General features: G+C 43.9%; 1 protein-coding gene across 1 annotated transcript in view; it reads left to right on the top strand.

Annotated features, from left to right (window-relative positions):
* scube3 (signal peptide, CUB domain, EGF-like 3) overlaps window positions 1-27,812 on the top strand; it is a 403,547-nt gene that overhangs the window by 244,208 nt on the left and 131,527 nt on the right. Inside the window, exon 5 of the mRNA XM_041196379.1 lies at window positions 21,179-21,304. Within this exon, the coding sequence (XP_041052313.1) occupies window positions 21,179-21,304 (126 nt within the window). The remainder of the gene's footprint in view (window positions 1-21,178; window positions 21,305-27,812) is intronic.

The following is a 27,812-nucleotide window of genomic DNA, read 5'->3' as shown; positions in this document are numbered from 1 at the left end:
CTTTAAAACAGGATTATGAGCTTCTGCGCAGCTCTTGTCAGTGGATGCATTTTACTGAGCCAAACAGATCAGGAAGACCCCAGGTTTGATTATTAAGTTGTGCAGAGTTAGCTAATTTTAGTTGAGACAGCACTGGGGAAGGAACAATTGGCTCAATCTTCCCTGGTTTCGGGAGGGGTCTCATCTCTTGATTCGTATCCTTAAATGACATAAGTTGGCAAAGAAGGAACTATTGGAAGGAGGTGTACACAAACTTGGTCAAAGAGGTGAAGTGTAAAGAGGGTCTTAAAGAAGGAGAGGGAAATGGAGTGGAATTAAGGAGGGAACATTGCTGGAAAGTGCACGTACATGGATGTTGAGCTCTTCAGGATCAAGCAGCTTGTCATTGCTGACTGACTGGGATGAAGTACAAGAGAGCTCTTGGTGCCAGTAGAGCTACACCCTAGCACAAGTCGAATCCTGAGGGGTTGGAAAGACAGAATGGAAAGACAAAAGCAGGGCAACCAAAATCATTACCATGTCCTCGGACATTTTTTCAGTTGGTAAAGCTTTAGATAGACATTGAATTCTCTTTGGTCAAACTCCTACCACCAGAAGACACTGAAACGTTCCAGGGGAAGAGATTAATTTTCTCGAACATTTGTTGTTGTGTACCAGTCCATTACAGATGATATAAAGGCTTCAGAGCTAAGCAAATAACAAACAGGTTCCTAGTCAGACAGAACAATCTGGAAGTTTCTTGTGCTTCACTGTTGATACAGGGTCCCACCATCTGTTTGTGCAGCCTCGGTACCCGCTTTCGATCTCGTTGGCAGGGCAGCCTAGAATTTGGAAAAATTCTGGCCAAAGTTTCAATTCAACATCAATACACATTCTATTCCCTGCTCCGATAACTGAGCAGTAGTAGATAGATGAAATAAAAGGACAATCTAATTGGCTGAGACAGTGGGTATCAGTGTATGATAAAAGCTTGCATTCCTAAAGTGATTGCTATCAGCTATTGATTATAAAGTACATTCCAGTGTGGTTTATGCTGGAATAGGGGACTACGAACTGATTAAAGAACAAGGCACTGAGTCATCTCGCAACCTCCTATTATCCCTGATTGTTCGTTATTTCTGTTCTCATCATACAGTAAATGTGCTTAAAAACCAAGGTTTGCCTGCTAGTCATTTACAGATTTTTGTGTCATGTTTCCCCTGTGCCTTCTTTCATCCTAGGACTGAATATGATGTAAACATTTAGTATTTTCTGGGCATGCAAGGAATTTTAATGTAAACTTTCAAAGATATTCTTCATTTTCTCCCCTCAAGCACGCTCAGCTGTGAAAGTGTTTATATTTGTAAGGAGCTCTCGGTATCATGGAGCACTGCATTGGCATTATGCCAAGAATATATCATGCCACAGAGTGCAGGGAAACAGGGCCCTATCTGAAATTGCAGTACTCGCAGCGTTAATTCAGAGTGTGGCATTTGTAGAGTTAAATAGCATGTAGCATGTGCAGGGTTTCATTAGTATACAATACCCTAAGGGTTAAATCAGCACAGTTCTTGCAGGACCAGTCCTGAGAGTTAAATCAGAGTTCAGTACTTACAAATTACATCACAGGAGAGTTTTGAGAAAGCATTAACCTGACTGTTCTCTCCACAGATGCTGACTGACCCACTGCGTGTTTTCAGCATTTTCTGTTTACATTTCAGATTTCTAATATTTACATTTCCTTTCTCTTATTTAAATCAAAGCGACTGCTGGATTCCTTCAATCTTCCCTAATGAAATCCTGCACTGCTGCTGTTAACATCTGTACAAGAAAAACTACAGGCAATTGATATAATGTCGGATTATACATTTGAACTCTTGTATGTCAGCCTGTGTAAATAGTTTTCATGTGTGTATTATGCAACACGATCTTGTGAAACAGTGAGTTAGAAATGCCGTAATAAATTAGCTCTCAAGGCTTAAAATAACATTGACAAATGTTTTAAAGCAGGGATCTTCCTTTTGAAAAAATGACTAGTTTATTCATGCACAAGTCTTTAGTACAATGTGCAGTTGTGATAGAGAGGAAATCAGCATTTAGAAATTACATTGTTACCCCTGTCTGGCCTTCACCTTAAGGCGCAAGGGCTGGTGTCCCTTTGGTAAAAAAAAAGGTCCCTGCACCTCCCCTCACTCAATGCCAGGACTGAAAGTTCCAGCTCTGACTGCAAGACAGTGGCACATTGCGGTGTAAAATACATCATAAAGATATCATCGCTGCAACTCCCTCGTGGATGGAGACAATTTTTTTCTGGTGTCATGTAAAGCTATTCTATTCGATTCTATTAATCACTCAGGTGATGTAAATGAGCTCCAGGAAAACATTGCGATGGTAATATTTAGATAAGGATATGAAAAGATGCCTTGTGTCGAGAAGTGAAACTGTTGACTCTTAGTGCCTCCAGTGCACTGATACACAGTACCTGCCATTCGTGCTTGCACAGTAAGACCTCACAGAAACTCTGCCTGTGCCTGTGCAGACTACCTGTGCCAGGGCTGCTGACACTAATGCAGAAAGCTCAGCACCCTGGATTTTTAAAATGTTTATTTGTTCTCAGGATGTGGGAAAAGCAAAGGAAGCTGCATTTGTTGCCTATCCATGATTACCATGAGAAGTTGTTCATGAGCCTTCCCCTTGAACACTTACAATCCATATGCCAATGGTCTTCTCCCCTGTTGATAGAAGTTGCAGAGGAAGGGGGTGCTGAGGAGTAAGCTTGTCAAGTTGCTGCTTTACTTCTGGTATATATGATGGTCGTAATGCAGCCATTAATGGAGGACTGGATACTGAGCCTAGTGACAGGAGCACCAGTTGGGCATCTTGCTCTGTCCTGAATGACATTGAGCTTCTTGAATGTTGTTGCAGCTGTACTCATCCAGGCAAATGGCAAGTATTCCATCATATACCTTACTTGAGCCTTGCAGATGTTGAGATTCAAGAGGTGAGCTACTTGTCATCTCAGCCCCGCCATTGTAGCCAAGATATTGATGTGACTGGTCCAGTTAAGTTAGCCAAGATGTTAATAGTGGGTGATTCAGCAATATTGGTACTGCCGATTGACAAGGGGAGATGCTTGGAGTTTTTCGTATTTGTGATGGCCATTACCTAGTACTTATGACATGAATGCTACGTGTCAGTTGTTAGCCCAAGCCTGGATGTCATACATGTCCTGCTATAGGTTGCTATGGACTGTTCTATCAATCTGAGGAGTTATGAATGGAGCTGAACACTATTGAATAGTTACCCCTACCACTTACCTTATGATGAAGGAAAGGTCATTGATGGAGCAACTAAAGATGGTTGAACCAAAGGCATATTGCCCTGAGGAACTTTTGCATTCATCTCCTGAGGTCATGACTGACCATCTTTTACGTTAAATATTACTCAAGCTGCTGGAAGGTTTTCCCCTGTACACCCATTTTTTGCTAAAGCTCCTTGGTGCCAAACGGTTGAATGCTGCCTTGGTGTCTGTGAATCAAAAAAGAAAGAAAGACTGGCATTTCTATATCAATTTGCACAACCACCTGGGCGCTTCAAAACACTTTACAGCAATGAAGTACTTTTTTTGAAGCGTAATTAACTGTTGTAATGTAGGAAAGATGTAGAATGTAGAAAATCAAGACAGCGATAAGGTCTGGAGCCAAATGATTGCATTGAAATCCAAGCTGAGCACTGATGAGTAGGTTATTGGTGAGCCAGTGTCACTGGATGGCATAATTAGTAACTCTTTGTATCATTTTACTGATGATTGCAAGGGGGCTGATATGGCAGTAATTGGCAGGGTCAGATTTCTGAATAGGCAATATGCCATACCTGGCCAGTCCTGAATATTTTCAGATAGTTATCAATCTCAGTAGGGATATAGCTCAATATACTTAGCATTTAAAACAAAACAGAGGAACTGGTAGCGCAAGTAGAAACAAATAATTACTATCTGATAGCCATCACAGAGACATGGCTGCAGAATGACATAGATTGGGACCGAAATAGGAAGGACAGGAAACTAGGAAAAGGTGGAGAGGTGGTTCTGTTAATTAATGATGGTATTAGCATAATAGAGAGGGATGAGCTAAGTTCAGGAAACCAGGATGTAGGATCAGTTTGGATAAAGATGAGAAATGATAAAGGCAAGGAGTCACTTGTGGAAGTGGTGTACAGGCCCCCAAAAAGTATGCACATGTTAGGAAAGAGTATAAAGGAAGAAATAATGGGAGCTTGTCAGAATGGTATGGTGATAAAAATGGGGGATTTTAATCTACATATAGACTGGAAAAATCAGATGGATAAAGGTAGCCTAGGTGTTTTTGGGATAGTTTCTGAGAACAGTAAGCTCTGGAGCCAACCGGAGACGAAGCTACATGAGACCTGATATTGTGCAACGAGATAGGATTAATTAATGACCTCATAGTGAAGGCGCCCCTAGGTAGTAGCGATCATAATATGATTGAATTTTACATTCAATTTGAGGGAGAGAAGCGTGGGTCCAAGACTAATATTTTAAAATTAAATAAGGGCAATCATGAGGGCATGAAAGCAGAGCTAGCTAAAGTGAACTAGCAAATGAGGCTAAGGAATAGATCAATAGAGATGCAGTAGCAGACATTTAAGGGGGTATTTCAGAATACACTGAAGAGATACATTCCCACGAGAAAGAAAAATTCCAAGGGGAGGACCCACCATCTGTGGTTAACTAAAAAAGTTAAATATAGTATTAAACTTAAAGAAAAAGCATTTAATTGCACAAGGATGGGTGGCAGGTTAGAAGATTGGACAGAATATAAAAAACAGCAAAGGATGACTAAAAGATTAATAAGAAGGGAAAAATTAGAGCCCAAGAGAAAGCTAGTTGGAAGTATAAAGACAGTATGAATTTCTACAGATATTTAAAAAAGAGTTGGCAAAGTCAGCGTTGGTCCTTTAGAAAGTGAGTCTGGGAATTAATAATGGAAAATAAGGAGATAGCAGATGAATTGAACAGGTATTTTGTGTCAGTCTTTGCTATAGAGGATATAAGTAATATCCCAGAAATAGCTGTAAATCAGGAACTGGAAAGAGGGGAGGAAGTCAAGAAAATTACAATCAACAGGGAATTGTTGGAGCTGTGGGCTGTGACTTCATCCTTGGGCCTTAAAAGAAGTGGCTAGTGAGATAGTTGGTGCGTTGGTTTTAGTTTTCCAAAATTCCCTAGTTTCGGGGAAGGTTCTCTTAGATTGGAAAATAGCGAGTGTAATTCCTTTATTCAGAAAGAGAGGGAGACAGAAAGCAGGAAACTATAGGCCAATTAGCTTAACATCTATCATAGAGAAAATATTAGAAGATAATATTAAAGATATAGCAGGGCACTTAGATAATTTCAAGGTAATCAGGCAGAGTTAACATGTTTAACCAATTTATTGGAGCTCTTTGATGAAGTAGTATGTGCTGTGGTTAAAGGGGAACCAGTGGATATACTGTACTTAAATTTCCAGAAAGCATATGGTAAGGTGCCACATCAAAGGTTATTGTAGAAAATAAAAGCTCATGTGTAAGGGTAAATATTGGCTTGGATAGAAGATTGGCTAGCTAACAGGAATCAGAGAGTAGGCCTAAATGGGTCATTTTTTGGTTGGAAAGATGTAATGAGTAGAGTGCCACAGGGATCAGTGCTGGTGCTTCAACTTTTTACAATTTATATAAATGACTTGGATGAAGCGACTTGGATGAAGGTTGCTAAATGTGCTGATGACACACAGATAGCTAGGAAAGCAAGTTGTGAAGATGATGTAAGGAAGCTACAAAGGGAAATAGATAGATTAAGAGAGTGGGCAAAGATCTGGCAAATGGAGTATAATGTTGGAAAATGTGAAATGGTCCTTTTGACGGGAACAATAAAAAAGAAGCTTATTATCTAAATGGTGTGAGATTGCAGAGGCATCTGGGTCTCCTAGTGCGGAATCGCAAAATGTTAGTATGCAGTTCCAGCAAGTAATTAGGGAAGCTATTGGAGTGTTATTGTCTATTGTGAGGGGAATTAAATACAAAAGTAGAGGTTATGCTTTAGTTGTACAGGGCACTGGTGAGACCACAGCCGGAATTTCCCACCACCATTGGCAGCGACCATCATGGCGGGTGGGGGTATGATACGGCAGGAAGGCCAAAAATAGGTTTCACTTTGTCGTGAAATCAGTTAGCCATCATCCACTCTGCCTGTCAATGGCGGGCTGCCTTTCTCGCCGTCCAACATTGGGAACCTAATTTCAATGTATTTGCATCTCTTCATCTTGCCTGCTCGCCAGGATCATCCCCCTTACGTCAAATGCACCGCCCACATTGGCTGGAAAACACTCCAGCCCAGAACACGTCTGGACAAGTGTGAGGTGCAAAATTTGGTACTTAGCGATAAGGCCTTGCTCACATTGCGGACATCTAAGAAGCAGGAAATGCTGGAGCCCTACTACTACTGGATCCTGGAGGAACACGTACATCGCATCCTGGATGGTTTCTCACGGACATGGCCCTGCTGCGAAGCAGCTCACGGAAAATGGGAGGCCTCTGTTGATGTTTGGAGTCTGCTTCGGAGCATCACAGTCTTGGCCATGGGCTGCTGCAAAAGATCGGTGGGCAGGTAGGGAGGAAGTTCTAGGTGTGAGTGGGAGAGGAAGGTGTACCGGGGGGAGTGAGGTTGGGAGAGGGAGATCGAAGTTGTCGGGGGGGTGGGTGGTAAGGTTGGGACGGGGGAGGGTAATGAAGGTGTCAGCGGGGGTGAGGCTGAGTGGGGAGGAACGAAGGTGTCGGGGTGGGTGAGGCTGGGAGCGGCAGAGGAGGGTGTAGTGGGATTCACCAAGACTCCTGAGGCAGCTCCTTCCAAACCCACAATCATTACCATCTAGAAACACAAGGGCAGCAGATAGATGGGAGCACCAACACCTGGAAGCTCCCCTCCAAGTCACTCACCAATCCTGGCTTGGAAATATATCGCCGTTCCTTCACTGTTGCTGGGTCAAATTCCTGAAGCTCCCTAACAGCACTGTGGGTGTACCTACACCACATGGACTGCAGCGGTTCAAGAGGGCAGCTCACCACCTCCTTCTCAAGGGCAGCTAGGGATGGGCAATAAATGCTGGCCCAGCCAGCGAAGCCACCATCCCATGAATAAATAAAAAAACATGGGGAGGTAGGTGTAAGGGTGGAGGAAGGTGTAAGGGAAGGAGTTCGGAGTGGGGAAAGAAGGACTTCACAGTGGGAAGGAGTTTGGAGTGGAGAAGGAGTTTGGCGGGGGGGAAGGAGTCCAGGGGGAGGAGGGAGAAGTGTGGAGAAGGGTGTAAGGGGGTAGACGTCCAGGTGGATGTGCAAGGGATGGGTCTGTGGAGTCAATGACTGCCCCCTAGGGGGTGAACTGAGGGGGGTCATAGTAGGAGGGAAGCACAGAATTGTTACGATGTAGAAGGAGGCCATTCAGCCCATCGTGTCTGCACCGGCTCTCTGAGCATTTTAACTTAGTACCAATCTCCTGGCTTTTCATCGAAACCCTACACATTGTTTCTGTTTAAATAATCATCCAATGCCCTCTTGAATGCCTAAATTGAACCTGCCTCCACCAGACTTCCAGGCAGTGCATTCCAAACCCTAACTACTCGCTGTGTGAAGAAGTTTTTTCTCACCTCACATTTGATTCTTTTGCAAAACACTTTAAAACTGTCCCCTCGGTTCTCGATCCGTTTATGAGCTGAAACAGTTTCCCTTTATCTACTCTGTCCAGACCCCTCATGATTTTGAAAACTTCTATCAAACCTCCCCTCAGCCTTCTCCTCTCCAAGGAAAACAGTCCAAATTTCTCCAATCTTGTCTCATCCCTGGAACCATTCTCGTAAACCTCTTCTGCACTGCCTCCAATGCTACATCCTTCCTATAGTGTGGCGCTCAGAACTGTACACAATACTCTAGCTGAGGTCTAACCAGTGTCTTCTATAAATTCATCATAACTTCCCTGCTCTTCTACTCTATGCCCCTATTAATGAAGTCAAGAATACTGTATGCTTTAAAAACAGCTCTCTATCTGTCCTGCCACCGTTAATGACTTATGTACATACACACCCAGGTCTCTCTGCTCCTGCACCCCCAGAGAATAGTGTTCTTTATTTTATACTGTCTCTCCATGTTCGTTGTACCAAAGTATATCACCTCACACTTCTCGGCATTGAACTTCATCTGCCACCTATCTACCCACTCCACCAATGTGTCAATGTCCTCTTGAAGTTTTACACTGTCCTCCTCACAGTTTACAATTCTCCCAAGTTTTGTGTTGTCCGCAAACTTTGAAATTGTCCCCTGCACTCCAAGACCTAGATCATTTATATATTTATATATATATATATTATATATATATATATATATATCAGGAAGAGCAAGGGTCACAATACCGGTCCCTGGGGATCTCAACTACAAACCTTCTTCCAGCCCAAAAAATACCATTAACCGTTACTCTCTGTTTCCTATCCCTCAGCCAATTTTGTATACACATTGCTACTGTCCCTTTTATTCCACGACCTGTAACATTTCTCACAAGTCTGTTATGTGGCACTGTATCAAATGCCTTTTGGAAGCCCATATATACCACATCAATGGCCTTGCCCTCATCAACCATCTCTGTTACCTCTTGAAAAAACTCCAGAAATTTAGTTGGACACGATTTTCCTTTAACAAATCCATGATGATTCTTCCGAATCAATCCAAATTTTTCCATGCGACTACTAATTCTATTCCGAATAATTGTTTCTAGAGGTTTCCTCACCATCGAAGTTAAACTGACTGGTCTGTAATTGCAGGGCAGATTTTTACCTCCCTTTTTGAACAAGGGCGTAATGTTTGCAATTCTCCAGTCCTACAGCACCTCCCTCAAATCCAGCGGACATTGAAAGATTATTGCCAGTGCCTCTGCAATTTCCACTCTCACTTCCTTCGATATTCTTGGATGCATCTCATCGGTCCCGGTGCCTTATCAACTTTAAGTACCAACAACTTATCCAATATCTCCTCGTTATCAATTTCAAGTCCTTCTAGTGACTGAGTTTCCTCCTCTGTCACCATGGCCTGGGCAGCATCTATCTCATAGGTAAAGACAGATGCAAAGTATTCATTTAACACCTCAGCCATGCCGCTTATCTCTATGTGTAAATCCCCTTTTTGGTCCCTAATCAGCCCTACTCCTCCTTTTACCACCTTTTGCTGTTGATGAACTTATTGAATACTTTGGGATTTCTTTTTATGTTAGCTGCCAGTCTTTTTTCATAATCCCTTTTTGCTTCTCATATGGTAAGTCTGAGATTGGGCAGAGTGAGCCGGAAGGGTGGGAGGCTGCGGGTGCAATGATAGCGGTAGAAGGGATGGCGAGGGTGGTTTTTGTGGACCCAGAGCCAGACACCGACCCTGGGGTGTGAAGGAGGAAGTCGGGGAGGTCAATGTGGATGGGGGTGGGATTCTCAGGAATGTAGGGAATGTGCACGTTCACCTGGACTGAAAATTGTGCAACATAGGAGTTCATTCAGCCCATTATGCTGTCTCTGAGGAAGAGCTATTCAATTAATCCCAGTCCCCTTCTCTTTTCTCATAGTTCTGCAGATTTGTTTACCCATTCAGTTTGTCCAACCCCACACCCAAGTGTAACTCCTGCAGTTGATCATCAGAAACAACACAACCGAATTCGGATACATGGCACTGCGTGGAATGTTTGTGTGGTGAGCAGAGCCATGGACGTGACAGTGGGGAAGTGGAAGATGATGCCAGGGGGTTCAACAGTGATGAGGAAAGGACATGGGTGACTGGGCGAGGGGAAAGTACAGGAGAGCTGAGAAGAAACTTGACTATGACCATGGTTGTCGAAATTGAAAGTGAGCAGAGCCTCGTGTTGGTCGGACACAGGTGCTGCCTGGGAGTGTGGTCAGTGGGTGGGCAGAGATGCAGGTCAGCTCAGATGGACAACTGAAAGAGAACCCCAGCAGGCAGCACTGAAAATGCTCAGGACACTGAGATGAGTGTGATGGAGAAAGACTTCGTGTACTTGGGAAATGCTTGCATGAGGCTCTGAAAAGTCCTGCCACACACACACACACACACACACACACACACACACACACACTTCTCCCTCCAGAATCACTCCTGGTCTGGCTGCGTGCAGTTGAACTGCTAGTGGCTGGGTGGGGGAGATGCAGGGGGAGGAATTGAGAAGCCTGTAAATGAAGTTGAAAGAAACCATTACACATTATTCAGTGAAAGTGAATGTATTTTCAGATTATAAAGTGACAAGATGTGTTCGCCCATGCAACCACTTGTGACAAGAAATTCGTAAACTTTTCTAGGCCTGCCACATCTTCTAAGTGCTGCCCTGACATCTGCAGCAGGAGTGGAGACAGCCTGTGCAATGGTTGGCCCTGTTGCCTCTGATGACTTCACCATGAGTGCCCTGGAGATCCAAGGCCTTGAGACCCCTGGCTTGCTTTGACTGTTCTCCTGTGGGCCAGCTGCTCCCTTTGTGGTGACAAAGGAAGAGGTTGAGGGGGGTCACAGGAAAAGGGGACTTGGAGGGAGAGGACAGCCCCTGAGATTCCTAAGTGGATGACCCAGCTGCCGCTCCTCCTCCCTTCGGGTGCCTGAGGGCCCTGGCCTGAAGGCAAGGAGCACCTGGAGGGATGTTGAGGTGCCCTGTTTCCCTCTCATGTTACTACTGCAGGAACTCACCCATGGCTACCATGATGGAGCCCAGGTCTGTGCGCATCTCCGTGTTCTGCTGGACCAGGTTCTCCATGGCATCCACCATCCTTCCAATGGAGACTTCCATACGCACACATGTGGGCACCACTTCATCAGAAAGCAGGTGGACACACTCCTCCAGCTCACATGCCACTCTGTTGAGGGCTTCCAACAGCACTGTGTGATGTTCCCCCGCCTTCTACTACCTCTCCAGGGTGAGTTGGAAGGCCAAATCCAGAGGCTCGTCATTTGACTCGGACCCCACAGATGCTTCTTCCTCAGCAGTCCTTCGAGTGCCAGAGAACTCAGCTGAACCCTCCTCCTCCTGCTGCAAAGACGTGTTCGTGTGGTGATCACCAGATTGTGAACTCGAGCCTGCTCTAGATCTAGGTCCCACCAAGGTGTGTGTCTCTGTGCTGGTGGACGGTGTGGGTAAGCACTGTGACGGGTCTTCCAGGCTGTTTATTTCCAGCTCTTCAATTGAGGAGGTGCCCTCCTCGCTGGAGGTGAGGACCTGGATGGAGCTGAGGGACTGGCTGGCTGAGGGTATCGGTCACTTGGCAGAGCTCCCTGTGAACCAAAGTAGAGATAATTAGTGCATGGCAACAGAGTCAAAAACAGGAGAGAGAGCATTCACAGTTGCATTGAGAGAGGGACGATGTGGTGCAGGATCCTCACGTGGGTGTTCGCCACCGACCTCAACTGTCGCCGCTGGCTCAGTCCATGTCCTCACCAGTCAGCACAATGGCACGTTTCTCAAAGTGAGTGAGGGGTCTAATGTGGGCTACTCCACCCCCGGACTGGGATATCTCCCTGCTGATTTGAACCAGATTCTCCTGTATGAAAGCAGATGGAGAGAGTGTGAGCAGGACATATGGCATTGTGTGGAATGTTTGTGTGCTGAGCAGAGCCATGGACGTGAGCCCCACAGGATATGAGCCTGATGGAGATGTGAGGGTGTGTGTGAGAGTTCGTGGTGCTGTCTCTTGAGGTTTGAGATCTCTGTGGATGTGTGAAGGGTTTGTGAGTTGAGACTGTTGATCTGGTTGACTTATCCTGGTGGAACGGATGAGAGGATTTATCCTCTTCCTGCACTAGATGGCTGTCCTCCTCTGTGCTCTGGTGGAGCTGACTGCTGCTGCCACTGCCTCCCCTGCCGGATTGGTGACTCTGGTTCATCTTCTGTGGCCAAAGCGGGGTAGAGGACATCATGGCGACCTTTGACTGCGTCCAGCAGGCACCCCAGAGAGGCGTCACTAAATTTGGGTGTTGCCGTCTTCTTTGCTTTCGGGGCCACTGTCGCCTGGAGTCGTTCTGGTCTGAAAACATGAAGTAGGCTGCGCTCTGGTGCACTTTAACTATGACACCCAGAGCAAGCCAGCCTGTTCCCCATGAATGTATAATTAATGAGGCGGTACTTTATATCTTCACTTGGTTTGTAGCTCATTTTGGTGCTGATCCTGCAGACCCTTCAACACTTTTTATTCAACTAGGGCTGGTCTCATGGTTTAATGGTGATAAATGTATGAGAGGTGTCTCACTGATCCATTCTCACTGCTATGCACTAGACTTGGTCAGCGATGGTAAAATCGAGCCACATTCTAAGGTAGAAATTGAAAGCTGCCACGCAGTGTACGTTCTGTTCCTTTATTTCTCTCAAGACTTCCTCAAAATTGTGCTGAACATGGAGTACTGATTTACCTCTTGAGTAGAGGTAGTAGATGATAATCAGCAGGAAGTTTGCTTGACCTTAGAGGGCCTTTAGAGGGTTCCGGCATCAATGTTGAGTACTCCTAGGGATGAACCTGTCAGACTGTTTTGCTGTCCTCCTGCCTCTAGTTAGTTAATCTTGTTGGGTGGGCAGGGTGGTGGTGGGAAGAGGAGGACATATTTAGGGATGCCAATGTAGCCACATGTAGGGAACCATTAGACAGGTCTGTTGGGGTGCTGACATTATAAGAGTTACATAACCCATCCTGTAACTACAAAGACTCTAAGGCTTAGTTAATCAAAACATTTATTTTGACTGGTTGCACATTATGAGCTTTGTTTCCCCCGTTGGTTGGTTCTTCAGGTGCAAGAGATGTTGAAGAAAGTCACTCATATGGCCACTAAATTTCCCCTTTCTCAGAACGTGAAGATGCTGCAATAAGCGCAAAGAGTACCCGGAAAATCCAATGGAAAGCCAGAGCACTTTGTAAACTGAACGTTATGGAGGCAACTGGGTGGTGCAGTGGGTTAGGCATCACCCTTTCCTTTGGGACCTGAGTTCAAATCCAGCCTAAAAATGATGTAATGAATTTCTCCCTTGTCAAAGTAGCTGCAAGGGTGGCTGATATGGGAAATAGAAAAAATGTTACTTGTAGCTGAAGTTGGTCTTCTGAGATTGGACTGGTGCATATTGTTGGACATCTTTACCCGACTGCTGACACTGGTTTCCCCGCACTATCATCTCTCACTTTGATAGTGATTGCAAGAAACTACAGCTAACATTTTTTTTAAAAATGAAGCAGGGTGAAATGGCCTCCATGAATGATTGTGGCTTTAGGCTGTTCTGGAGGCATGGGATTAATGGTTATCGGGATAGGTGTAGACCGAGATGATGAAATACAGATGGGATTTCTTTGCTATTGGAATGTTTGTCTGGAGAGTAATGAACCAGCACAGAATACTGGAGACTTGGAGGTGGATTAATATGCTGGACTTTTGCTTAATTGTCTTTGGAGATCAGAAAGTTTTTAATACACATGCATGTATGGGGTTGAATCAGTGATAGATTGTGAAAGGAACTGGTTTGGGCTGAAATGAATGGCTAATTTCATTCTATACTTTGTGTATTCTTAATAAAACTATTTAAAAATCGTTTCTTTAAAGAGCGAAAATGTGTTGGAGTCTATTTTTCTCGAAGGGGAGATGGGTTGGAGAGGAAGTCAAGAGAGGAGAAGTCCCTATCTTTATACTAACTGCAGACACTTTAGATTCTCCAGAGAAGAGACACTCAACAGATGTTTGTTTTCACTGCACAACAATGCCTTTCAAACTGTAACAGAGTCTGCTCCAGGGACACTAGCAAGAATCTTTTGTTTAGGGGGAATCCACTAGAAGTTTTAAAACTTTGCTGTGTTCTTTAAATAATTTGAAGGATTAGCAGCAGGATTTGCCCAGCACTGACAGCTGTATTTGATTCCTATTTCTCCACTGCCTCTGACCTCTTTCTAAATTCGGTTAAAATGCTTGCTCATCTTCCAGCCTCAGTTCTGAAGCAGCGTCCAAAACATTAACTTGTGTTTTTTGCTCTGCAGCTGCTCACTGACCTGCTGTGTATTTGCAGCATTGTTGGTGTCTGTTTAATTCTGTGTAGTATTTATATCGGGTCAGTGTGATGACGCAGGTTCCCACTTATAACCAGTATCTGAAAGAAAAGGATTAATAGCTTGGCTGTGGCCCTTTATCAGCTGTCTTAACCTATCTTTTTCTGACAGGAATGCTACCCTACCTTCCTCCATGTTAACTGCTGAGCAACTTGCTGTACATTCCCAGCATTTTCTGTTTTCAGTTCAGCTCCGGGAAAGCACCTCCCTCAAGAGGAAGGGGCAGCAGGGCCTGCTGCACACGCAGCTGAAGATCCACAGAGAGCCGTCACCCGTAGGCGCTTCGCTAGACCCAGGGTCTATAGACAGCACTTGTCATTCCTGCAGATGACCGGGAACCAGTGTCGCTGAAGACTGCACATGTCTAGGGAAATGGTCGGTCACATATACCACCTGCTGCAGGATTTGGCACCATGGGGACATGGGGGGCATCCACTGCCAGTTGCCATGAAAGTGACCGCAGCGTTCAATTTTTATGCTAGTGGCTCCTTCCAGGGCTCCACAAGTGACCCGTGCAGGATCTTGCAAGCCTCCACACACAAGTGTATCTAGAAGGACATGGATGCCATCTTCGTGAAGGCACAGAACTTTGTGCATTTCACCCAGAATCAGGAAAGCCAGGAAGCAAGAGCGCTGGGATTTGAGCAGAAATCTGGTTTTCCACAGGTGCAGGGTGCCATCGACTGCGCTCATGTGGTGCTCAGATCTCCGTGGCAACAAGCAATCAACTATGTTGACCTGCAAGGGCTTCCAATCACTGAATGTTCAGCTGGTATGCGACCACCACAGACACATCCTACAGGCCTGCGCACAATTCCCGGAGAGTGTCCATGACTCCTACATCCTTAGCAGGCCTCAGATCCCTGACATCTTCCAGGATCCAGAGAAGCTGCAGGGTTGGCTCCTCAGGGACAAGGGCTACTCACAAAGGACATGGCTGATGACACCCGAGCAACGGCCTCAACTGCAGCCGAGGCTGATGCTGTGACCTGGACTTTGATGGAGCAAACAATAGGCATTTTGAAAATGAGGTTCCGGTGCTTCGACAGTCCCCAGAGGGTGTCACGTATCATCATCACCTGCTCCACACTCCACAACCTGGCGCTACAACAGGGGGAGGACCGGGCTGAGCAGGAGATGGAGGATCTACACGTCTCCTCCGATGAGGAGGACGTCGAAGTGCTGAAGAGGCCCTCGAAGGCAAGGATGTTGGTGATGAGGCCAGACAAAGCAGGCACATGTGGGAGGTCCTCATGGGAGCAAGATTCATGGAGGATGATGACGAGATGCAGTGAGGACAGTCCTGTCATCCTCATCTTGCATCTGTGAACGTTTGACTCCTGGGTGGCTGATGGCCGTGCACATACCCTCAGTGCTCAGGCTCGTGTCATGGAGACACAGCGAAGGCCCTAAAAGTCGCTAGATTTCAGGAGGAGGATGACAACATGCAGTGAGGACACTCCATAGATCTTCACATAGCCTCCAAAAATGTCTGACTCCTGTCTGGCTTAGGGCAGCTCGCTTACGCTCTGTGATCAGAGTCATATCATGGAGATGCAGCTGACCTTTGTCAGCCTTCAGCACTTGACCCCTTCAGGAGCACAGTCTGGTCACTGGTCACAGATGCTGAAGAGATGGGGAGGCCAGCCTCACCTCAAAGTTACTGAGAGCACACACAGAGAATGACCTAACTCTGTGATGCCTGCCCACTACATTCTGGCAGCAATGACAAGCACCATCAAGTTGCAGGCATCAGTAATCTGTCCAGGGAGTGTAAAGTCAGACCATCACTTTGGTCTGAAGGTTACACACTGCACAGGGAAGAGGCCCTGGACTGAGACACCTGCCTTTATCTTGTGCAGGAACCAAAGTTTCACAACTGAGTGGCACGAACATTGCTCATCAAAGCAAGGTGCCATAGACAGGGAGACATTCTTGGGATAGCTGTGTGGCAGTGGCACCCTCCTTGGTCTGTGGAGCTGGAGCTGCTGGGGCCAGACACTCCTAGACTCACCTGGGTGGATGGCTCCGGGGTGTGCACCTGCGGATCCTCCTCGCTATGGATGCCCGAGAGCCTTTGGTGGTCTCCTTGAAGAGAAGGGGAAGCTGGAATGAGATCGAGCTTCCCCACACCCCTGTTGACACTGTTGGAGGCCAACAATGGAGTCAGCGATGGAGTTTAGGACCGATGTCCTGGACCAAAGTCTCCATGGCAGATGCCATCCTACCAGTGTTGACCTCGGTGCCTTGGCATGCTAGCGGATCATCTCAGACTGAAGATGGACGAACTCCTCCAGTGTGCCTTGCAATCTGAGGACTGCAGTGAACGTCCCTAACTGGGATATGACTGAGTCCAGAGGCTCCTCATCTGACTCAGACTTAGCAGGTTCCTGGCACCCAGTAGTCCTCCGAGTGCTGGAAACCTGGGAAGTCCCTTTCTCTACCTGCTGTGGACCAGACAGTGTGATGTGCTCACCAGATTGTGACCCCGAGGCTACTCTAGAATTAGATCCCACTGAGCTGTGTGTTTCTGCGCTGGTGGAGGGTGTGGGTGAGCACTGCAATGGGTCTTCAATTAGGGTGTCATCAAATTCTTTTTCCAAGGTAACTTATACGCTTGAGTTGAGGATCTGGGTCATGGACCTCCTTGGCTGCTTCCCAGATGTGCCTGTAAAAGCAAGGAGAGATAGTTAGTGCATGGCGGGGGCTGTGGAACAGGGGAACTCACTCACAGAGTGGTTGTCTGATGGGTGTTGCACTGCTGGATCTCCACTTGGTTGAGCACCGCTGACCTCATCATCAGCACAGGATCGGTCCAGATCGTTGCCAGCCAGCTGGATGACTCTATTTTCAAAGTCCACGAGGATCTTGATGTCAGGCATTCTTCCATCAGTCTGTGACCTCTTCCTTTTTTGTTGTGTGCTAGCTTGTCCTGCATGAATAGAGATGGCATGAATAGAGATGGAAAGAGTGTAAGCAGAATTTCTGCCAGGTCAGATGATAAGGATGCCTGGCATGTGTGGGTGGTGAGTGATGTCATGGATAGGATGAATACATGATCCACTGGGCAGATGAAGGTGTGTTTGAGAGAGTGAATGGTGATGTCCCTTGAACTGGCAGTGAGTGAGATCCCTGTGAAAGTTGAGAGTATGAGAAGAGTGAATTAATCTGGTGGAATGGAGGAGGTCATTCATCCTCTTCCTGCACTGGATGGCTGACCTCTTTTGCAGGGCGCTGGCACTGACCACTGCTGCCACCACCTCCCATGCTGGATTGGTGACTTTGCTTGCTGGTCTTCGCCCAGAGCAGTGGTAGAGGACTTCATAGCATCCAGTAGGTGCTCGAGGGAAGCGTCGCTAAAGTTTGGGACAGCATGTTTCCTCCATTTGACAGCCATGACTTTCCAGCAGCTTCCGATTCCTTAAAGAGAGCTAGCTCTGTGCAGGGGCCCCCTTTAAATATGGCGCATGTATTACTGAAGGCCTGAGATGACGGCGGGACTGGCAAATCAGAAGACCAGCAACCCAGCGTGTTTCCCAGGAATGCGTTATTAATGAGACGGGACACACCAGGAATGGGCCGATACGACCTAAAACCCTCCACTGTGGCCGACGGGTAAAACATCCTTTTTCTTGCCCGCTACCGCACTTTGTGGAAATCTGCACCGATTCTGCCCAATGAGTATTAGAACACACCAGGCTATGGACATAGCCTCTTTAATGGAATCCCTTTTGAAGCCTGGGTGTTTAGATAATTGGCGAGCAGGAGTTAGCGGTAATCACCCAGAGAAATGCCTTGAGGTTGAGAAATTACATTTAGACTTGAATGTTTATGACTGTAGCCCTCTGCGTCTGTAGAAGCAGATCTGTACCAGCTGCTCATACACTCAGCTGTAGTTTATCTCAAGAATTCTTTAAGCCTGAGGTTTTATCAGATCCTAAAAAAAATAGATAAGAGGACAAGATAACTCTGCAGGGATCACGACTGATAGCTTTCCACCTATAGAGCTGAACAAGAAAGGCTTATATTTATGTAATGCTTTTAATGTAGTAAAACATCCCAAAGCATGTGGAAAGTATTTGAACATTGAGAAATGGAAGACGAAGGATTAAGGGAAGTGACTGAAACCAAGGTTGATAGGTTTTGAGGAGGCTTTTGTAAGGAGGGGAAGGACATGAGATACAGCAAAGCACAAGGGGTTAAGTAGACTGTTCCAGAGTTCAGAGACAAATTACTGACAGCTCTGCAGCTAAAAGTGGAGCTGATCAAAGGGAGGATGTTAAAAAAACAGAAGCTGCACAGCTAAAGAATGTAGGCTTGAGTGAAGTAGCTGAGGTCAGGAGGGCTGAGGCCATGGATAGATTTGCAGATGAGAAATTTAAAATGGAAGCAGATAGAAATCTAGTGAAGATCGACAAGTACACGGGCGGTGATGGAACGGTGCAGGGATTTGGATAGAAGAGTTTTGGATAAATTGACTTTCTTACAGTTTGGAACCCAAGATGCTAACAAAGAAAGCATTTGAATAATTGTGTCTGAATGTGGCAAAGCGTTTGAGCATCAACAGGGGTGATGTACAAGTCGGGGTGGGTAATGTTGTGCTATAGAAGTAGGTGGCCTTGATGCAGGCTTCCAACCCATCATCCTTGCCCAAGTCATAATCAGCTAGGACACCTAAAACTGCACACTCCCAGTACTGGGTACAAACCAACAGAGTTACTGTCAGTTGTGTCAATGGTAAGTAATAACCCACCAAGCTCCTCCCTGTACTACCACTAACAGGTACCTACAGATACAGTTCCTTCCTGTACCATCACTGTTGGAAAATTATTAACATCCTCCAGGTCCCTGCCTGTGTATAGTGTTTTTCTGTGCTTCAGAGAAAGTTGCATTGTCCCTTGTGTAATATCAGTGTAACCCAGTCTAATTGGGGCACTGTGAATAAAGTTCCTTTAAGTGGTGACAGCTTGTAGGTAACTAAAGGATTCTAACTGTGTACTCCTTTTTAAGAGGAACTGTAGCCATAATTTTATCCCCTCAATTTTCCTTTTGTAAGAAAACTACCTTCTTCCTCCTCCAACTGTTGTGTTACTATAGCAAACTCCCCTGCTCTCTCCCATTCAATCTTTGTGGTTTCTATGCTAGAATCATCATAACTGCAATTTAGAAACTGATCCTTATAATATAAAGTCAAATTTAAAATAACTTATTAATTGTCTTTTTTGTCATTTTTCTTTCTTGTAAGGAAGCATTTTAACAGAAGATTTTAAAAAATAATTATATATTGATAAGTATTGCACCTCAACTCTATCTGAGCCACGTACTTCCTCTCTCTTCCTCTCTATACGGATCTCCATGTACCATGTATTTGTGAGGTACAAAGGGGTCATTTAGTCATGTTGAACTATGCCTCTTAGTTCAGACTGTAGAGGCCCACAAATGGTAACATTTAATGAGGAAAACAGTTTCTTTGGAAAAGTGTTTAAAACTCTGCCCAGAATCTGTGTTTTTCCAACTTTACTTTGGCATTGACTGTTTTAAGTTTTTTGATTTTTTTTACTATTTCTGATGATTTCATCAGCACACTGGTGTCATGGTAGCTATTGATATAAAGGAACCAATGTTAACATGATTCTCAACTATATTAAAAACGAAACAGATTAATGATAAATACTCACTACCAGAAACCTACAGAATGTACATAAGAGGGAACCAGGAGTTTACAGGTCTGAATATCCCTTCTGAGCGATAACTAATGTTTTACCTTGTATTATAATATAACAGAAAATTGAAGTTTAATATCTGTGTCCAGTATTATTTCAACTTTTCCTTAGTGCAATGCTTTACATATTTTAGGTTCCTACGTTGAAGCAGCTGGGTTTCTGTCAGTTAAATCCAGATAATGTTATGGATCTGCATCTGACAGTTCTTGAAATATATATTTATTTATCTCTATAGTTTTTTTTAAAAAAACAATTTGATCCCTGCTACCTTCCCAGGGTTGCCATTATTTCAGTGTGACAGGACTGCAGTTACCTATCTGTGCCCCTTCTACGTCTTGGTGGTACAATGAGGCCTACACTAGGTTCACCTTGACGCAATGTTGGGGGTGAGGAAGCTGAGCAGTCAAAACAGAAAATTCTGCAAATACTCAGCAGGTTCAGGCAGCATCTATGGAAAGGAAAGAAGTGAACATTTCGGGTCAATGAGCCTTTCACCTCTGTGTTCTTTTGAAGGGTCATCGACCTGAAACATTCGCTCTGTTTCTTTCCAGATGTCGCCTGACATACTGAGTTTTTCCAGCATTTTCTGTTTTTATTTCAAACTTCCAGCATATGCAATATTTTGCTTTTGAGAAGCTAGGTGGTCAATTTATTTCTTAACCCTTAAAAACATTCAAGGGCTCAATAATTTTTTTTGTTGCATAAATTGTACATATTGGGCACTGTCATGGCTCAACAAGTTTATGAAAGAGTAGCTGGACCAGTAAGAGCAGGAAGCTCCCAGTCTCTCTCTGCTGAGTTAGTTGGCATTGCTGCAGTGTTGCCTCTGGGTCGGTGGGTGTGAGTGTGGGGGGCTGGGGAGAGGCGGTTAAAGTCATTCAGGATTCCTGCTTTCGATAGTTATCCATCAAACTCTGCTGGAAGTGCTCATGTGGATCTGGGAAGGGGAGAGAAGTAAACTGGACTGTGGTAACTGCACGCACATACACAGATAGACACACACAAGCAAATGCAACAGATTGGTGGTACTCATTTCAAAGCTCACCCATTAAGAAAGCCCACTTGGATGAAGCATTGAGGAATGCCCAACACTTGTGGAACAGCAAATCACAGTGCCTTTAGGGTAGGGGCTGATAAGTGGAAAAAGACCAAAAAAGTATCAAAAATGGAATCTAAGGAAATTGTGCATGGATTGATATTGGCCTATGACGTTTGTCTTAGCTGTGCTCAGTTTTGATTCCTCATAACAAACTCCAAGCTATATTATAATGATTTACTGTTATTTATCGGACTCTTTTTCTTATTAATGTTTCTTTGCAGAAGGAATGAACTGCATGAATAAAAACCACGGTTGTGCTCACATCTGTCGAGAAACTCCAAAGGGAGGAATTGCCTGTGAGTGTAGACCCGGATTTGAACTCACAAAGAACCAACGGGATTGCAAGTGTAAGTCTCAACGTAGACGTATATCATTTTGGGCTGAGCTTTAAGGTTTGGAGTGTTAAAGATCATATCCTTGTAGTAAACTGTGTTGTTGGAAGGTACTCTGACTCTCTGTAAGGTGTGATTTTTATTTCCTTGCTTGTAGCTGATCTGCTAACATGAGGAATGAAGCTCAGAGAATTATAATCTGCCTCACAAGTGGAATTCAAATATACCCGAAGGCTCTCCCAGTGGGTCAGTCAGCAAATGTTTTGAGAAATAAAGCCCATGTTTGATCTCAGCTGAGGGGTGGGGTGGGGAGGAGTGCTGTCAGAAGGAACGTGATTTTACAATTGACAGTGTGCCTAAGCCAGGGTGGTGATAAACAATTAACCAGGATTTGCACTTATCATTCCATTCCAGCCAATCCTAGCTGCCTTAGAAATGCGTGTTGAGGACTGGTAAGGATCAGAACTCTGTTATGGTGCTTTTAGCTGTTCAATATCCTGTTAACTCTTTGACAAAGCTCACACGTGAATAATGACCAACTGGTCAATGTGTCAGCATCTTCAAAGAAACAGGAGAAAATTGTGGTGAACGGAATAAATATAACCATTTCAGGGGAAAAAAAGCATCTGCTTGATAGGGTTGTGTTAACACTCCATTTTTCTGGAAAAGGAGAGGGACCCATCAGAGTCTCGGAAACCTCTGAAGCCATTCTGGTTTATAGCCATTACAGAAATAGGACAGCAGCACAGTCATCAGAATGATACCAGGCTTAAAGACTTATAAGGGCAAATTACACAAACTTGGCTTGTATTTCCTTTTGTCAAGAGACTCATATTTTTCTTAATATTACTGTGGGATACTTTTAAGCATGTGTGTGCGTGTGTTTAATTGAAGTAGAAACAGAGTGCAAGGTTTAAATTATCAAAGAAGTGAGGTGTAAAACTGGCATTTGAAATGGAGATGAGTAGAGCTAGAGTGCAGTCAACAGATATGGTATGAATGAAATTTGCGTTTTATGTAAGTGGGAAAGATTTTGACTTTCAAAGGGGCATGATAAGATTTTTACAATTGGCAGGATAAATAAGGCAAGGTTATGATGTTGATTTTTCTCAAAAGTGCTGGCCATAATGAAAACATGAAAGATTGTTATATTCTGGGAAAAGTGACTTCTAAGGGCAATGTCACGACTCACTGGAGATAGCGCACTGTAACATCAAGCCCCACTGTTCCCTGAGCCGCAACAAATGTGGAAAGTTTGATCAAACCACCAGATTATCCCAATGCCACCTAATTGTTTAATTTAGGTTAACAGAATATGAGCACCAGGTTTGTAAACTTAATAGTAAATAAATGTTTATTGAATAAATTATCTTTAGCTAGTGGCAAAAGAAAGAAATATGAACTGCTAATTCCTAACTCAATAACTTAAACTCTACTCCTTCTTAAACCCCTATATACAAACATACACACACACACATATAAGACACACAAAACATAGATTTTAAGGGTGAGACAAAACAGTTCAATAACACCAATTCTGGAGTACATGGTTAGATGGGTTGACTTTGATTGATGTCTTCCAAACTCCTTGTAGTTTGTTGATGATGACACAAGGTGGTCTCCCAGCACTTTCAGTCTGTGGTTCACTGGTTGAAAAACTTGCTTTTCAATGTCTCTAACAGTGATTTTTTTTTCTCCTTTTCCTCTTGACAGGGTTTATTTCAGAGAGAACAGGTTACAGAGATATAAAGAGGAAGCCAGCTAGCTAGCCTTGTGGATATACTGAAATCTTACACACAGGAGAGAGAGGTTTTAGAGAGGTTTGCAGGCGAGGATCTCTCTGCTCAATGCTATCACACTAAACCTTGATCACCTGATCAGAAGCCAATTAAAATGTTGTTGCATGGCAGTTCCCCTTAGTTCAGGACTCCTTTCCTTCACCAATTTGTCCAACCTGGCACACTCTGTTCCAGGAGATAGCAACATTGTATATCTCTCATCCTGGTCCAACGAACATGTCTATCAACTGCAGCCATGGCAGTTTTTAAAAGCCACAGTCCAAGAAAAATAAAAAAAATTTGTCCTTTACAGCAAGTTGAAACAATGGGATTTGCAGATCAAAAAGGGAGAAATATATTTAAGGAAGATGGAAGGCTGTGTGAGGTGTGGCCGTGTGAGATCTTGAAAGGTGACCATGTGAAACAGACTTGGGGAAAAAGCTGCTAACCACCTTATAGAAGTTTGCTGTTCCAATAATCAAAGTTGCATTAAAAGGCTTTGGAAGTCCATTGTCCAATGGATGCATGCAATAATATTGCTGGATGACTTTACAAATTTGGAATCTATTTGTACTATTGCCTTAAAGTGGGAGTGTAGTTGGGAATTTGGTTAAGTAGAAATTCGGGGAATTGTTATAATCTTGTAACTGTAATCTTATGTGTGTATTTAAGTTTTTTCTTCTTTTGTTAATAAATATTTTAATTTAATCCTTAAAATCTCTGAAGATGGTGGTGGACTCATTACACCTGACTTCAGTGCACAAGCCTTCTCATAATAAATACAAATTGCAAAATTGTTGTGATAGTGTGGCCAAGTTTCCCTTGTGGATTTGGTCAGCCTGGAAAGTACCACCCGCCATATCAAAACACTTGAGATTAGATGGTTCGGGCTGATCTATTCAAGGAGTTTAAAATTATTAAGTGAAGGAATCCAGGACATAATCTTAAACTTCAAGTTGGGCCATTTTGGTATGAAATCGGGAAGCACCTTTTCATTCAGAGGGTAGTAGAAATCAGGAGCATTCTTCCCAAAAAGACTGTGGTTTCTGGGGGTTACTTGAAATTTCCAAGAATGAGATGATGGAGCTGAATTCGGGACTCTTGTTCATTTCTGATTTTAATGCCAGCTGTACCTTCAGCTGCTGATGCCCTAAGCTCTGGTTCCCTCCCTGACCCTTTCCATCAATTTTGACCTCTCTTTGCATCTTTAGGATGCTCCTTTAAACCTACCTCTTTGACCAAGATTTTGCTCATCTGTCCTGATAACATTTCACACAGTTCACTGTCAAATTTTGTTTGACAGCATTCCTGTGAATTCCCTTGAGAAATTTTACAACATTAGAGGCACTATAAAGATACAAGTTGTTATGATAGCTTTTTATTAGGTACGGCATATAGACCAAAGGTGAATAATTGGGAGGTCAGATGCAAATCGGCCATGATCTAAGCCAATGGCTTGAGGGGCTGAAAGGTTACTCGTGTTCCTATATAAAGCCCTTCTACCACGACCAATGAAATTGAGTTTCATGTTCCCTTTATTGAAAATTCTTTTTATAATATCATACATTTTGGCTGACATCATGCAACATGGTTGTGAAAGCTAATAAATAATGAAATGAAAAGAAAAGACTGCTAACATTGATTGGTGTAGTATATAGGCCACCAACTAGTGGAAGAGATGTAGAGAAACAAATTTGCAAAGAAATTACAGAGAGATGCAAGAATTATAAAACAATTATAATGGGGGACTTCAATTATCCAAATATAGACTGGGATAGGAATAGTGCAAAGGGGCAAGAAGGGCCGTGTGTTCAAGATAATTTTCTGGAGCAGTATGTTTCCAGTCCAATGAGAGGGCTGGCACTGTTGGACTTGGTTCTAGGAAATGAGTTGGCCCAAGTAGGTCAAATAACAGTGGGAGAGCATTTAGGAGAAAATGACCATTGTGTCATAAGGTTTAGGTTGGCCATGGAGAAGGACAAGGAGCAATCCAGAGCAGGGATAATTAATTGGGGGAAAGCCAACTTTGATTGGATGAGAACGCATCTGAGCCAAGTGAGTTGGAATCAAATGTTGGCAGAAAAGATGGTAGCCAAACAATGGGCTACCTTCAAAGAGATAGTATTGCAAGCAATGCCAAGGTACATTTTCTTAAAGGGGAAATGTAGGGCAAATAAATCTAGAACACTCTGGATGATGAGAGAAACAGAGGTGAAGATAAAAAGGAAGAAATACACATATGACAGATGTCAGGTAGAAAATACAATGGAGATTCAGGCTCAATATAGATGGACCAGAGGGGAAATGAAAAAACTAATCAGAGAAGCAAGGAGGGAGCTAACATGGAAGGGAATCCCAAGGTCTTCTATAAGCATGTAAATAATAAAAGGGTGGTAAAAGAAAGGGTAGGGCCAATTAGGGATAAAAGAGGAGACTTGCATGTGGAAGCAAGAGAAGTAGCGGAGGTATTAAATGAGCACTTTGCATCTGCCTTTACAAAGGAAGAGGATGCTACCCAGGCTGAGATAAGAGAGGAGGTAACTGATACACTCGAGGAATCTACAATTGAGAAGGAGGAGGTGTTAGAAAAGCTATTTTTACCTAAAGTTGATAAGGTACCAGGACCAGATAAAATGCATCCAAGGGTACTGAGGGAAGTGAGAGTGGAAATTTCAGAGGCACTAGTGAAAATCTTCCAGTCTTCCTTAGACACAGGGGAGGTGCCAGAGGACTGGAGAATTACGAATGTTACATGCTTGCTCAAAAAGGGGTGCGAGGATAAAGCCAGCTCCTACAGACCAGTCAGTTTGACCTCAGTGGTAGAGAAACTTCTGGAAACTATATTTTGGGACAAAATCAATAGTCACGTAGACAGGTGCGGGATAATTAAGGAAAGTCAGCATGGATTCATTAAGGGAAAATCATGTTTAACTAACTTGCTGCGGTTTTTTGAGGAGGTAACAGAGAAGGTTGATAAGAGCAATGCTGTTGATGTGGTGTATATGGATATTCAAAAGGCATTTGATACAGTGCCACACAATAGACTTGTGAGCAAAATTTTAGCTCATGGAATAAAAGGGAAAGTGGGCACTTGGATAAGAAATTGGCTGGAAACAGTTGCCTGTACCCGAGGGGTCAGTGTTGGGGCCCTTACTCTTCTTGATATATATTAATGACCTAGACTATGATGTGCAGGGCATAATTTCAAAATTTTCAGATGGTCGCAGATTGTCAATCGTGATGAGGATAGTCTAGGGCAGACAAATGGTAGGTGAAGTTCAATGCAGAAAGTATGAGGTGATTCATTTTGGCAGGAAGAATGTGGAGAGACAGTACAAAATAAAGGGAGAAACTCTAAAGGAGGTGCAGGAACAAAGGGACCTCATTGTATATGTACATAAATCATTGAAGATGGCAGGGGATGTTGAGAGAGCCGTTAATAAAGCAAATGGTATCCTAAGTTTTATTAATAGGGGCATTGAGTACAAGAGTAAGGAGGTCATGTTGAACTTGTATAAGACACTAGTTCGGACTCATCTGCAGTATTGCATCCAGTTCCGGGCTCCATTCTTGAGGAAGGATATATAGGCATTGGAGAGAGTACAGAGGAGGTTCACAACAATGATTCCCAGGATGAAGAACTGTAGCTATGAGGATAGAATAAGGAGGTTGGGACTGTTTTCCTTGGAGAAAAGAAGGCTGAGGGAGACTTGATAGAGGTATTCAAGATCTTGAGGGGTATGGACAGGGTATAGAGTGAGAAACTGTTCCCACTCAAGAATACATCAAGAACTAGAGAGCACAGATTCAAAATAATGGCAAAAAGGAGTGGAAATGATGTGAGGAAAAAAATTTTCACCCAGAGGGTGGTTGGGGTCTAGAACGCACTTCCTGAAAGGGTGGTGGAGGCATGTCCAATTGAGGTATTTAAAAGAGAATTGGATTGCTACCTGAAAAGAAAGAATGTGCAAGGTTACGGGGATAAGGCCGGGTAGTGAGATTCGGTAGAATGCTCTTTCAGCAAGCAAGTGTGGCCTTAATGGGCCTAATGGCCTATTCTGCACGGTAAAGATTCTGTGATTCTCTGAATGTTGGATACCAAAGTGAGAATAAAAAATGCTGGAAATGCACACCAGGTCAATCATGATCTGTATAGAGAAAGAAACACACGGAGTTTTGACAAAGGGCCTATACCTGAAGAATAATCTATCTTCACCCATGGTGACAAGGCTGCTGTACGTACCAAAATCTTCATTTTTTAAAAATTGAAATCATCTGGTAGATATTTGCAAAGATAATATCTGTCCCCCATGTCCAATTTGTAATGTGCAAAACAGTCAGAAGCCTTAAATACTTGCAGTCATTGGGGATGGTGGGAGATGAATAAGGGAGGGAGTATATTTCTAAATTACCAATGGTGGTAATCAGGCCTTAACCGCAGGCCCACTGATCCTGCTGTCTGGTATTACTATATTATTTTTGGCTGGGCAAAGCAAAATAGCATATCAGACGGGAACCACAAGCACCAAAAAATACAAATACCTTGGGCATTCACAACTTTGGCCCGAGTTTGATTTTCTTTTTATAAATAAAATCTACATCTGATAGAGGAACAGTAGGGGAGAAGGATGATAATCCATAAATGCAGTGCAGGTTTAAAAACAAAAGTTGAGGAGTTTAGAGATGTATCAATGTTGTAGGGGCAAACTATTTTTTTTAGATTTTTTCACCACCACCCCTTCCCC

This window comes from Carcharodon carcharias, chromosome 9 (assembly GCF_017639515.1).
Source record: "Carcharodon carcharias isolate sCarCar2 chromosome 9, sCarCar2.pri, whole genome shotgun sequence".
NCBI lineage: Eukaryota > Metazoa > Chordata > Chondrichthyes > Lamniformes > Lamnidae > Carcharodon > Carcharodon carcharias.
Note: the sequence above shows the minus strand (reverse complement) of the source record. Positions and strands in the feature narration are given on the sequence as shown.